The 14229-nt window shown below is 40.8% G+C and overlaps 1 protein-coding gene across 1 annotated transcript in view; it reads right to left on the bottom strand.

Moving 5' to 3' along the window:
• Window positions 1–1786: 1786 nt before the first annotated feature.
• FERMT1 (FERM domain containing kindlin 1) overlaps window positions 1787–14229 on the bottom strand; it is a 79967-nt gene continuing 67524 nt past the window's right edge. Inside the window, exons 12-15 of the mRNA XM_073672254.1 lie at window positions 11868–12089; window positions 10111–10235; window positions 7148–7289; window positions 1787–2307 (exon numbers count right to left, since the gene is read on the bottom strand). Coding sequence (XP_073528355.1) covers window positions 2134–2307; window positions 7148–7289; window positions 10111–10235; window positions 11868–12089 — 663 coding nt within the window. The 3' untranslated portion in view covers window positions 1787–2133. The remainder of the gene's footprint in view (window positions 2308–7147; window positions 7290–10110; window positions 10236–11867; window positions 12090–14229) is intronic.

Below are 14229 nucleotides of genomic sequence, written 5' to 3'. Positions count from 1 at the left end.
ACAGAGATAAAGTTAGTCCTAGCTTCAGGCAGGTCAGAAACTTACTATGCAGAGGCAAGAAACAGGAGGCCCTACACCCGCTCATTGGGGAGGATCCTGATATGCACCCTTCACCCTACAGTGCTCCGGGATGTGCCTGAACTACCACCAGTAAAAGGTACTGAAGTGACTACCGTGTCCATCCCCGTTCTTGCTCTGAACCGGCTGGGTCTCGCCTGTCCTGCATCCCCCTCTCCGTACGCTGCCCTGAGGCCTAGCTCCACCTGTGGGGAGCTATACCATCGAGCTGCCTTATCACCGGCCTCAGTGGACTGCTGCAGCGCTGGTGATTCTCACCAGAAACCACAGGTGGCGTCACGAACTTTCATAAAATTAACAAACAATCCCCTTTTAAAAGCTGACCCCAGGGTATGGGCCCGGGAGCCGACCACCACGACATCCCCAAAAGCCAGGCAAAGGCCCGGGTACCGAGTCGTCCCCATTCCCCTGGGCGTGTCAAGAGCATGCCGGGTCACTTGCAAAATCCAGTATGGAGCACAGCAGAGAGCAGCGGCCATAGGAGAAGGTAAGGAAGCCCTGCCGAACTGGGGAAAATGCATAACAGAGGTAAAAGGGAGCTAGCTTTCTCAACATTACTGAGGTAAGTACCTCTAATTAACAAATGATATCAAAAGGATTACCAATTAGGCATAGTAGGCACTGGCCTATGGGCTCTGCATCTTTTGTGGGCTCTGGGCAACAGATGAAAAATACTGACATTGATCTGATTTTGAAAGAAATATGCAAACAGTGTGCCGGATGGGCCATCTGACAATGGAGACCAGCTGGGGCAAGGGAGCTCCGATGTGAACATTACAGCGAGCGGCAATGAAATAATGTTTCAGCTGTTGTTGGGTATATTAGAAAACTCACGATTACTAGTGGAGAAGCATCTATGTGATTGGGCAGAGAAGGAGAGGTAATTGGCCATGAGCTCTCGGCGACTCCTGATCTAATAGAACATTTATGAGTAGAAGCCTCGGGAACACAGATGAGTATACTTAGACCGACACCCATGGTCCACATTATTTAATATTTGTTGGGTTGTAATGACGTTTGATTAGCTTAATTTTTGTTCTGTTTAATAAAATTTAATTGGTGTATTAAAATTTTTGTTAGCAAATTTAAAACCGAATTAGGAAATCATTTGATGAAGGAGTCCCAAGATTTCGACTGGCTAGGGGCCTCCACAGAGTTTAATAGGGTACTGTTGCCAACGCTATGATTGCAAACCATACTGTCTACTGTACTGCACAGAACGATTACCAACCAGAGACATGGCAAGTACCCCCTGAAGTACACACAGGTTAAGAACCTAACCCCTAATACTGAATGAAGACATGACTTGGACACAGTGCAGCATAAACTCCTTTGCTTGGATATTGCAGGGGGGGCACAGCTAACTGGTCTGATTTATGCATGGCTGCATGAGATAATTTGTATGGTAATCCATGGTTTGATATTGCAAAACAGGGACAGTTGCCCACTTTTGCTGTATATTTATATGGATGCTTGTTGATAGCAGAATCTATTATTAATTTTGTGGTATCTTCATTATCCATTTTCCCCATTCTATTCTATTCTTGATATCTTGGATTGAGTCTAAGAGAAGGACCATCCTTCAGCCATAATTCCTTACATTCCATTAGTGGATTTTTTTTTATTAATAATAATAACAATAAAAATAATAATAATTTTTAGTGAGTTTTTTTTCTTGTAGCTTTAAAAGTAAAATAAAACCCGAAAATAGAAAAAAACTGTTTATTGAATATCAGATGATGAAGGAAAAGTAACGTCAGGACAAATGATTAAGATGTAATGAAACACAAATAGAGATTCGATGCTGTTATGTACAACACGCTAATATTAATGCGGTATTATGTTTTTTAGAGTCACAACTGGAGAAGCAGAAGCCATGATGCAATATTATGTTATCAACCTGGGAAATCCATGTTCAGCTTTTTAAAAGTCTTTTAGATAGCAGGTCTGAAAGAATAGATTTGTTGGTTTTCTCAAAAATCATATAATTACACACATACAACCACACACATTCACACCTGCACAGACACAAACCCTTGTAAAAATGTGTAGTAATTATTCTTGGCCTCCAGTGAGTTTGTGGAAAAGTTCTTCATCCAAAGTTTCATTCTGGTCCTTTGAACGAGTAGAAAGAAAGATGTAGCCTCCTATGTATTCATGTACGACTTTGCAGCTTGCACTATTGCATGTAAATGCAATCGCAATGTTGGGGTCAAACTCAATAGCAACCTGAAAGACAAATCAAATTTTATAAATCCCATATGATGATTTCTGTTGAGCCAATCTGATAATTTTGTATTGTTAAAGAGAAAATACCTATTAAGTCTGTAATTTCAGTGACAAATCTTCTGGACATTTGTAGGGATATTAGTCATACTAACACCAGTATGACTGTGACTAATCTATTGCCAATAATTTAAAGTTTAATTTTGTTTAAGATTTGGCTTAAGTATCTATTTAGGTTCAACATTATGTGCTGATAAATATCCTAAGAAATCCTTTTAGAGGTCAGATCTTTTCTTTTTTTTTTATAAATCTTCTGAGTATTTCAGGAGTTCAGCCATGTCCCCCTCTTCCACATTACTGCACTGTCTGGCTGTAAGACAACTGTCTGCAGCAGAAGCCACTTTCCTCTGTCTGCAGTACAAAACAACATTAGTAAGTCCCACCTCTTTTGCAAAGGAGGCATGGCTTTGGCTAAACACAAGCCTAAGATGAGACTGATCAGCCAGAGAATATTCCCTTTGATCTGTGCAGGATTTATTCAAGACAGACTGGTGACTAACAAACAGAGAGGACAACTAAGTTAATTTATTTATTGATTTATAGACTTAGAGTTCCCTTATCCCCTTCAGCCACCAGCCTGTTTTAACCTTCCTAACCAGGCCAAATTTTTCAATTCAGACCAGCGTCACTCTATGAGGTAATAATTCTGGAATGCTTCAACATATCCCTGTGCTTTTCTGGGACTTTTTTTTGTGACATGTGTTTTATGTTAGTTGTGAATTTAGGTTATTTTTTGCATTAATTTATGAAAATATCAAAAATTCGACAACAAATGAGAAGATTTCTCAATTTTCAAACTTTGAATTTGTATTCCTTAAACCAAATAGTTATACCACACAAAATAGATAATAAATAACATTTGTGGAAGGCTTAAATGATAAAAAATGGACCATACAATTTGTTGTATAATTTCTCCTGAGTACAAACGATACCCCATATGTGGAGGGAATACTACTGTTTGTGAAGACAGCAGGGCTCGGAACAGAAGGAGCGTTATGTGACTTTTGGAGCACAAAAATAACTTGAAAAGATAGCTGACGCCATGTCACGTTTGAAGAGCCCCAATATGCAAAAACAGTGGAAACCCCCACGAGTGGCCCCATTTTGGAAACTACATCCCTCATGAAATTTATCTGGAGGTGTGGTGAGCACCTTGAACCCACAGGTGCTACACAGAATTTTATAATGTTGAGCCATGAAAATGAAAAAATAAATTTTTCCCTCAAAAATGTTGATTTAGCCCCAAATATTTCATGTTCTCAATGGTAACAGGAGAATGGACCATGCAATTTGTGATGCAATTTCTCCCAAGTACACCAATACCCCATATGTGATGGAAAACTGCTTTTTGGGTGCAGGGCTCGGAAGGGAAGGAGCGTCAGTTGAATTCTGGAGCGCAATTTTGGCTGGAATAGATTGCGAATGCGATGTCACGTTTGAAGAGCCCTTGACATGCCAAAACAGCAGAATCTCCCACAAGTGAACCAATTTTTGAAACTATAGCTCTTAACAAATTCATCTAGGAGTATAGTGAGCATTTTTAACCCTCAGGCGATTCACAGAATTATCAAACATTGGGCTGAGTAAATGGAAAATTACCATTTTTTTCCACTAAAGAAGTTGCTTTGGCCACAAGTTTTTAATTTTCAAAAGAGTTAATAGGAGAAAATGAATGGTAGAATATGTTGCACAATATCTCCTAAGTACGCAAATTCTCCATATGTGGTTGAAAACTACTTTTTAGGCACAGTGCAAAGCTAAAAAGGTAAGGAGCGCCATATTGGAGTTTAGATTTTGCTGGAATGGTTTGAGAGTGCCATGTCACATTGGCGTAGCCCCTGAAGTGCCAGAACAACAGAACCCCCATAAGTGACCCCACTTTACAAACTACACCCCTCAATTAATTCACCTATGGGTGCTTTGATTATGTTGACACCACATGTGTCTCACAGAATTTTATTTCATTGGGCGGTGAAGAAAGAATAATTACATTTTTACCATTAAAATGTTGTTTTAGCCCATAGTTTTTAATTTTTATAATGGCTAATAGGAAAAAATGGATCTCACAGTTTGAGTGTGTCAGTACCCTACATGTAATCGGGAAGGAACACAATATTATAGTGCCGATTTTGCTGTTGTGATTTGCAGGTGCCATGACCCACTGGTAGAGCCCCTGAGGTAACAGAACAGCAGTACTCCTCATATGTGACCCCATTTATCAAACTATACCTCTCAATTTTACATAATTACATTTTTAACCACAAAATTTTTTTTTATCCCCAGATATTACATTTTCACACAGGGAAATGGGTAAAAATGGTACACAATTTCTGCTGAATGTGACAATACCCCATATGTGGCAGTACTGCTTAGCCACACGGCAAGACTGGGGAAGGAAGGAGTGCTATTTGACTTTTGGAGAACACATTTTCATAGAATAGTTTGCAGACTCCATATACAGAGTCCTCAAGTGACCTCATAATTTGGAAATTACACCCCTCTGGGAATTTATCTACAAGTGTATGGACAACTTTGTGTGTTTTCCAGAAACAATCAGCAGTGGATGTTGCTGAGTGAAAATTGCAAATCTGCCATTGTAGAGCCCAGTACATTGTAGTGCCCAGTAAATTGTAGTGCCTGAACATTATGCCCAGCTCATGCTTCTGGAGACATGGACCCTGTAAATGAAGCGGGCTCCCATCGCTACAGAAATGCTAGACATGTGGTCGCTAAATATGATTTAGGTACACTGTGGTACTCATTGGGGAAGGGGATATTTGGATTTGGGAGTGCAGAATTTGCTGTATTTCTTTTGGGGGGTGAAGAGCCATATCGCTTTTTCAAAGCTTTTGTGCTACCAGTAACGTGGGATTCCCTTTATTTCCAATGACAGATGACGGACCTGAGTGGGGACTTGCTTTTTTTGTGGATTGAGTTGAAGTTTTATTGGGAACATTTTACATAACATTTTGGACCAAATTTATCATGTATTCTACGCTGAGTACATACATCAGGGTATCCATCTAAATCTCTGAATAACGTGATTTAAATGAAAGCCCCAAGGGATCCATTCACTGTAATAAGGCAGAAAAGTTACTCTGTTCAGCGGTGTCCTTTTAAGAGGTGCACAAAACTGTGGCCAATGGCACTTTTATGCATGCTTAAAAAGATGGACACTGATGTTATTAAGAGGGTTAAATACCCGGGGGCGGTGCAGGCACCACTCCTGGCTGTGACAGCAGGGACTCACCTATCATATTAGCCGAGCTCCCGGCAGTGATTGTGTGGGCATCGCTTCTATGCTCACACGATCGCCACGACCTACTGGTAGGTCCATTTGCAGGAACGCATTGCAAAATAGGAAGTACTGGTGTGTCTAATGTTGGGACAGGGTTAATGCTTGTAAAAGCAGAAAAAAGAAAAAAAGCTTAGCTTTAAATGAAGCCCCAGTGACCTGGAACAGAAATTATAATCGTGCTTTAAAGGGAATTTGTCAGTAAGATCAATCCTCCTAATCCATCTATATGGGCATGTAGGTCATAGGAAGCTGAATAAAATGATACCTTGATAACTGCGATCCAATGTCTTATTCCAGAACAATCCACATTTTTAAATAAGTAAATGAGCTGTTAAGATCTATGGGCTGGACATAGCTCTCCGAGTTCGAATCCAGAGCTTATTGTAAATGAAAGGGTGAGTTACCAATGTTAGACATGTAATGACTCACAGTCTGCTCTCCTAATCTACATGTATCACTTTGGTAATGCCCCCTTTATGTAAAATAAGCCCTGGAGGCAGATTCTCGAGAAGATCTATGACCTACCCATAGATCTAAACAGCTCATTTACAAATTCCAAAGAAATCCAGGTTTTTCTTAATAAGACATTGGATGGCAGAGATCAAGGTATAATTTTATTCAACTTTCTATGACCTACACGCCCATATAGATAGCTTTGGAGGTTTGATCCTACTGACAGATTAAATTTAAAATTACAGTGCTGGTCACCATGATTGGCACCTCTTAATTTTTTTCATAGACTGTACAATATCTTCAGAAATAAATGGAAATTTACCAAAGTTATATCCTCAGGATTTTTTAATTAGTGGTCCAAAGTAATACAACAATAGAGCATTGTTTTTGAACTTCCATGTTGCAATTTCAAAAAGGAAACAGAATAAACAGTATGTGCAGCAATAAACTAATTAATGAAGTAATAATAGTAGTAATGAATATCGCCGGCACTTCCCTCTCAGACACCTCAGGTATTTATACACCCAGGCAAGGGAGCTAATTAGCCAGAGGGAGGTAGCCGCGGGGTCCTAGAGAAAGCCAGCCTCTAAGAAAATGTCTGTAATGCCAAACGTAGAGATCTCCTGCAACCAACTGCAGGGTGACTGTCTGTCACCTCTGACACACCCGTGACACTAAATTAATATAAATGGTAAAAATATCAGTGTCACAGCAAGCTTTAGGTTTTTCTTCTTTTTCCCTCCCATTGTTTTTGGTTTTAAATTAATGTTTATCATTTGCTCTTTTGAATTTAACACGAGTGCTCTATACAAAAAAACTGTTTCACTTGATTAATTTTTTTCAGGAGCTATTCCACATTATGTACTTAAACTTCATGGGTGCCAATAACGATGAGCAGGACGGTATATCTTTACTTTTTGGAGGAGTTTTCTGTCTATCTTGCAAACAGTAGCCGGATTAACTGGAATGCAGCATATTGCTCCCATTCTTTAAAATAATGGTTGATTTAGTAAGAAAGGGAAGTTTTTGTACCTGCTGTATTTCCCAGTTGACATTCCATTGTTTCATATTTGAAAATCTCCAAGTTGTAACAGGATCTCCAGTCGCAATGTCTATTCTGATGAGTCTGTTGTAAGAGACTCCAAGCAGTTCTTCTTTCTTGCCATCTCTAAATCTGAAAAATAAATTAAAAAAACTTATCAAGCTTGTGTGAAGACACAGTTTCTAATCTTAATTATCCAGACGTCTAAATTTGTTAGGCCAGGAGAAATACACTATTATGTTTATGTTGACTTTTGAATTTGTGGTTTTCTTTGGCTGGTCAAGAAGGACAGTGACTCAGGGTAATAGAACAATAATGTTTGCTAATATGCTAATTACATATTTAACCAGGTCAGCTAGCTTGTTGACTCACAAAACAGGAGGACAAACTACCCAAATTGATTAAATGCTCAAACAATGAGACATGAGCCCTGCACCTTTCCCACTGACCTGTGAATGATGCCTGAGCCGCAGATGTAAATATAAAAAGGGATTTCTATCGTACTGCAAGGAGAATCAGAGAGACTCTTCAGGACAGCAGCTTGGAAGCATGGCTCCATCCAGAGGGACACAGATTTGTATGCTACAGGATACCAGGCTAAGGGAACATGGCCCTGGCTGGAAGGATACAGATCTGCTGAATTGACCATCACTGACCCTATGGAAATGTTTGGGGAAACCAGGATTGTGAACCTCCGGTCACCTGGTTCCATGGATATGTTCTGAGATGCTAGATTGGGACCATCCTGTCGCCTGGTCCCATGGAGATGTTTGGGAAAGCCAGGATTGTGACCCTACGGTCACCTGGTACCATGGAGACGTTTGGGAAAGCCAGGATCGTGACCTTCCGATCACCTGGGCCCATGAATATGTCTGGGTTAGCCAGGTTGGGACCATCCGTTCACCTGGAACCCATGGATACACTCAGAGAAAGCCAGGTTGGGACCATCTGGTCACCTGCTCCCATGGATATGTTTGGAGAAGCCAGGGTGGGATCCTCGGGTCTCCTTGCCTTGTACCTCAAAGGACTGTCAGCTTCCTAAGCTTGCAGCTACTTTTTCTCTGTGGGTGTCCACCCAAAGCAGGGTGTCACTGGTTGAGGTAGTTGGCCCTGGAAGTCCCAAAGTCGCAGGTGCTCTATTCCGAGGGGGCCAGCGGAAGGGTGAGACTGTGTAATTTTGCACCATCTTGGGTGTTTGCTGGGACTGTTCTATATGTTTATTGTCTGTTTGGTGGTTCAGTAAAGTATTGCCACACTGCTTTACCCTCACCCTGTATTATCTGAGTAGTATTACACTCACGGAAGACCCCGGGTCTTCACAGCTTGTAAATGATGGTTATTGTTAAAAGTATATGAAAATGTATGTTTATTATGTCTTGACTCTTGGTTGTTTTTTAGCAGTGCTTGATTAGGAGGCATGTGTGATCTGTAACTGTTGCATTGTTGCATGGGGTTTCTGAGGCTGTCTAATATCCACATGCTCTGTTTCTTATGTTTTTTTGCACTGCAGATCAGCTTGACTGCTGTGTCTAAAGGCAAGCTCTCCACCAGCAAGTCAGCTCATGGAGAACTGATTTATATAATAGATGCGACCAATCATTCCACAAAACATTCTTCTTTCCTGTGAAAGATTCTTCGCTCTCCTATAATAAATTTCACTTCGGGCAATACATTGACCATTACTCACCAGGCGTCATTGGACATGTATGGCTGCATTGAGCAGCTATAATGGACAAAATGAAGTAAAATGTTATGACCGCACCAGCAATGCAATCATTTAATGATTCGATCAATTACTGTTCAACCATCCACCAACTTCTATCTAATGTGTATGGGCTCCTTTTATTCACACACAGTATGGAGTGAGCAGCTCTTTCATGTGTTCTGTATGTGCAAAAAAGAGTATTGGACACCATTAATGGCGCCTTCTCTCCAGAGAGCAAAAAAACCAGAGTTTAAATCCAAAATGCATAGTCTGTGTGGGAGAGACAAAGATCCTTAAACAGCTTAGATAGTTTGCCAGTCTCGCCAAAATTGATTGGTTCGGCCATCTTCAATGGGTATGGTGGCCTTAAATAATTCTTTAGTTTATTTCATCTTGTTTGGACTATATATTTTAGAATTTTATACTGATAGGTTGTGACACAGCGCCAGGGAGGACACTTGTTCTGTAAAAAGTCTGGGAGTCCTGAACATTGCGCATACAGTGAAATGGGGAAAAATGGGGAGAGGGAGGTTCATGTACAGAGTGTTTACATGCAGCACTGGGGAATGAGAAGGCTAAAAAATAATAGGTAGGAGGACAGTAGTTGTTTGCACTACTGTGCTAGATTCAAAAAAATACAGAGGACGTAGTAGGGGATTACATCATACGGTTTACTCTCAACACGCTTCGAGGTTGAACCAATTTCTTCATCAGGAGAATCACAATAAATACTCCTATCCTCCTACATATTGTTCTAAACTGCGGGACCTCTCGACTTGAGGGTACTGCAGCAGCTGTCATACTTTGATTCTGTAGTTGTGGGTTAAATAACCTCAAATGGTGAGCATTTCCTATACCTCTCACCTAGACCAATTTCTCCAACCAATAAGACTCTATTGCCCTTGGTATTCCTCCCTCTTTCAGGGCTAAAAAGTACTTTTAAAGAGTACCTATAGTTTTTTTTATTTACAATCTGGACCCTTTCCAAAATGTGCAGCAGATGTCCTTAGAACCCCACTAATCATTCAAAAAAATGTTCTGTAGCGCAGTAACTCATCAGACCGAAGCCCCGAGCTCCTGAGTGCATGCACAGAGCAGTGTATGGCTCATTATAAGGTCTATGAGGCCATACTCTACTCCGTATACATACTTAGACTTTCTATTGAGCCTTTACATATGTGTCTAAATTGGAGTATGCCTGCAGCAACATATACAATATCAGTATATTTACCATGTAGATATATTTACCTGACAATGTAGTAGGCTAAGCCAAACTCCGGAAGTGATTGCCATGCCTGAATAAACCTCATTTTTGCTTCAATAAGAGGCATCTGTGATATATTCTGCTGCGCCTCCAATATGCGGGAAGCTAACTGTAAATAAAAAGAATTGTGTTAATACCCTATCGATTTATGATTAACAAAGACAATGCCAATCTGATAGATAGCAACTTCAGGCCTGTAACATAAACCCACAGTAGCAGATGATCTTACCTTGGGGCCTTGGCTAGGGGCATACATAGAAATCATGGGGCCCCATAGCAGAAGTCCTAATTGCCCAACAGCCCCCCCCCCCAAAATATTCAGAAATTCAGCAGGGTCATCGAAGAGCATATCTCACAACTTTGCAGCCCATACAAGGTAATTTTGCCCCTATTGACGTCCCTTAGTGTTCCCATACACTAAGATGCCCCCATAAAATATGATGCCAATAAATGTGGCCCCCAAACACAGTAAGATACACCCACAGTGAATTCCTACACAGTACCCTCCACACGCAGTTTGACGACCCTACAAAACCACTCCATCCTGCAAAATATGATACCCCCACAGTGACCCCCAACACAGCACTGTCACAGTATGATGGCCCAAAACAGCGCTCCAAACAATTATGGACCCGACATAGCCCTCCATACAATGATCGTCCCCATGCAGCCCTCCATATAGTATGGCGGCCCTCAAAACACTCACACTATATAATGGCCTGCACACATTATAAAGGCCATCACTAGGCCTCCAAAAAGTATAATGGTCCCCACTAGCCTTCCAAACAGTATAACTGGCCTCCGCACAGCCCTAAACTCAATACAACAGTATTATGTGCAGGGTTTGCAGACTGTAAATGTAGGCAAGAATAATCTCATTCACTGCCAACTGACATACAATATGCCTTTAAAATACTGAGAAATTGAAACGTGAAATATATTGGAAAGATTTATTTTCACCCCCCAAACCTCTTTGCGGCACTGTTCAGATGTTTGTTCTAATTCTGTTTGTCTGTTCTGTTTTAGGAACTGACAAGCGTAATAAGTGATATATGAGAGGCAGGTAGAAAAACTCGAAAGGGTGGCACTCACCGCTGACATAAAATAATGGCAACTTTATTCGGCTATCATGTGAGGAGCAGAGACATGTACAAACAGGCAGTTGATTGTTTGTTAATGTCTCTACTCCTCACATGATGACCGAATAAAGTTGCCATTATTTTATGCCAGCGGTGAGTGCCACTTTTTCAAGTTTTTCTACCTGCATCTTTTACTAAACACTATATCTTTTTAAGAAGAGCAATAACTGGCTGATTAAGAATATCCATTGCTTTGATTACGCTTCCACAAAGTGTTACAATTGAAAATGTGTCAGCAGTGCTAATGTTTTTTATGTTTTTTGTATTCCCATAAGTGATATATTGCTTTGCTTATGCAACCAGAAGCAGAGGGAGCCCATTGATTATTATAGAGTCCATTTGGTTTCTTCTTTTTTAGAACAGAAAAAATTGTTTTACATGCACCCGTTCTAAAAAAAAGGATACCAAACAGACCCGATAATCATTGAATAAGAAATGAAATAAATCACTTATTCCAAATGTCGGATCCTAAACAGGACCAAACAGAATATCCAAACGTACATGTGAACACAGCCTAAGAACCCTGAGTATTGTAGCAACACACAAGGAGCATCTGGACAAAATATTTATATGTCTCCACCTTTTGGTTGATGATGAGATACCTGTTTAGTTTTGTATTTCTTTGCATACTTCGGTGATACAAAGCACTCAGGCTTGATGTCCACGTTTTCAATGTTGGTATTTGTTTGAGTTGTAGTGTTGGTGTTCTTCAACCTCAGAAACGAGAGGATGCTTTGTACTTCTGATCGATAGGAGCTGTCGGCCATTGTTTTTCCTTTTGATGCCAGTATACACGCAGCCATCCATTTCGAGTACTGCGATTCCTAGTGATCCATAGTAGAAAGAGTAGATTAAACTATACTGAATGTCCATGTCTTCACTACTCATAGTTGACATCTGACAAATTATCTATAGTGTTAAGGGATATTTCCATGGACTGGAAGAAGGGGATATTCCCATGGACTAGAAGAAGGGAATATTCCCATGGACTGGAAGAAAGGGATATTCCCTTGGACTGGAAGAAGGGGATATTTCCATGGACTAGAAGAAGGGAATATTCCCATGGACTGGAAGAAGGAGATATTCCCATGGACTGGAAGAAGGGGATAGTCCCGTGGACTGGAAGAAGGGGATAGTCCCATGGACTGGAAGAAGGGGATAGTCCCGTGGACTGGAAGAAGGTGATATTCCCATACACTGAAAGAAGGGGATATTGCCTTGGACTGGAAGAAGGGGATATTCCTGTGGACTGGAAGAAGGGGATTTTCACATGGATAGTTCTCTCGCTCAATACATAAGAACTGATCTGTCGGGCAAAGGGATTGGGGCAGGGAGAAGCAAGCCAGGTACCACATTGGACTAGTTGGCCAAGACATACAGTGGGTACGAAAAGTATTCAGACCCCTTTAATTTTTTCACTCTTTGTTTCATTGCAACCATTTGGTAAATTCTAAAAAGTTCATTTTTTTTCTCAATAAAGTACATTCTGCACCCAATCTTGACTGAAAAAAAACAGAAATGTAGAAATTTTTGCAAATTTATTAAAAAAGAAAAACTGAAATATCACATTGTCATAACTATTCAGAACCTTTGCTCAGTATTGAGTAGAAGCACCCTTTTGAGCTAGTACAGCCATGAGTCTTCTTGGGAATGATGCAACAAGTTTTTCACACCTGGATTTGGGGATCCTCTGCCATTCTTCCTTGCAGATCCTCTCCAGTTCTGTCAGGTTGGATGGTGAATGTTGGTGGACAGCCATTTTCAGGTCTCTCCAGAGATGCTCAATTGGGTTTAGGTCAGGGCTCTGGCTGGGCCAGTCAAGAATGGTCACAGTGTTGTTCTGAAGCCACTCCTTTGTTATTTTAGCTGTGTGCGTAGGGTCATTGTCTTGTTGGAAGATGAACCTTCGGCTTAGTCTGAGGTCCAGAGCACTCTGGAAGAGATTTTCATCCAGGATATCTCTGTACTTGGCCGCATTCATGTTTCCTTCAATTGCAACCAGTCATCCTGTCCCTGCAGCTGAAAAACATCCCCATAGCATGATGCTGCTACCACCATGTTTCACTGTTGGGATTCTATTGGGCAGGTGATGAGCAGTGCCTGGTTTTCGCCACACACATATCGCTTAGAATTATCACAAAAAAGTTCTATCTTCATCTCATCAGACCAGAAAATCTTATTTATCATAGTCTGGAAGGCCTTCATGTGTTTTTAAGTAAACACTATGCAGGCTTTCATATGTCTTGCACTGAGTAGAGGCTTCCGTCGGGCGACTCTGTCATAAAGGCCCGACTAGTGGAGGGCTGCAGTGATAGTTGACTTTGTGGAACTTTCTCCCATCTCCCTACTGCATCTCTGGAGCTCAGCTCAGCCACAGTGATCTTGGGGTTCTTCTTTACCTCTCTCACCAAGGTTCTTCTCCCACGATTGCTCAGTTTGGCTGGACGGCCAGGTCTAGGAAGACTTCTGGTGGTCCCAAACTTCTTCCATTTAAGGATTATGGAGGCCACTGTGCTCTTAGGAACCTTGAGTAATGCAGAAATTCTTTTGTAACCTTGGCCAGATCTGTGCCTTGCCACAATTCTGTCTCTGAGTTCCTTGGGCAGTTCCTTTGAGCCCATGATTCTCATTTGGTCTGACATGCACTGTGAGCTGTGAGGTCTTATATAGACAGGTGTGTGCCTTTCCAAATCAAGTCCTATAAGTTTAATTAAACACAGCTGGACTCCAATGAAGGAGTAGAACCATCTCAAGGAGGATCACAAGGAAATGGACAGCATGTGACTTAAATATGAGTGTCTGAGCAAAGGGTCTGAATACTTATGACCATGTGATATTTCAGTTTTTCTTTTTTAATAAATGTGCAAAAATTTCTACATTTCTGGTTTATTTCAGTCAAGATGAGGTGCAGAGTGTACTTTAATGAGAAAAAAAAAAGATTAACTTTTTAGAATTTACCAAATG

Source organism: Phyllobates terribilis, unplaced genomic scaffold, assembly GCF_046119375.1.
Source record: "Phyllobates terribilis strain yellow unplaced genomic scaffold, ASM4611937v1 Scaffold_3__8_contigs__length_932513732, whole genome shotgun sequence".
Classification (NCBI taxonomy): Eukaryota; Metazoa; Chordata; class Amphibia; order Anura; family Dendrobatidae; genus Phyllobates; species Phyllobates terribilis.
This window is presented reverse-complemented; position numbering and strand designations above follow the sequence as displayed.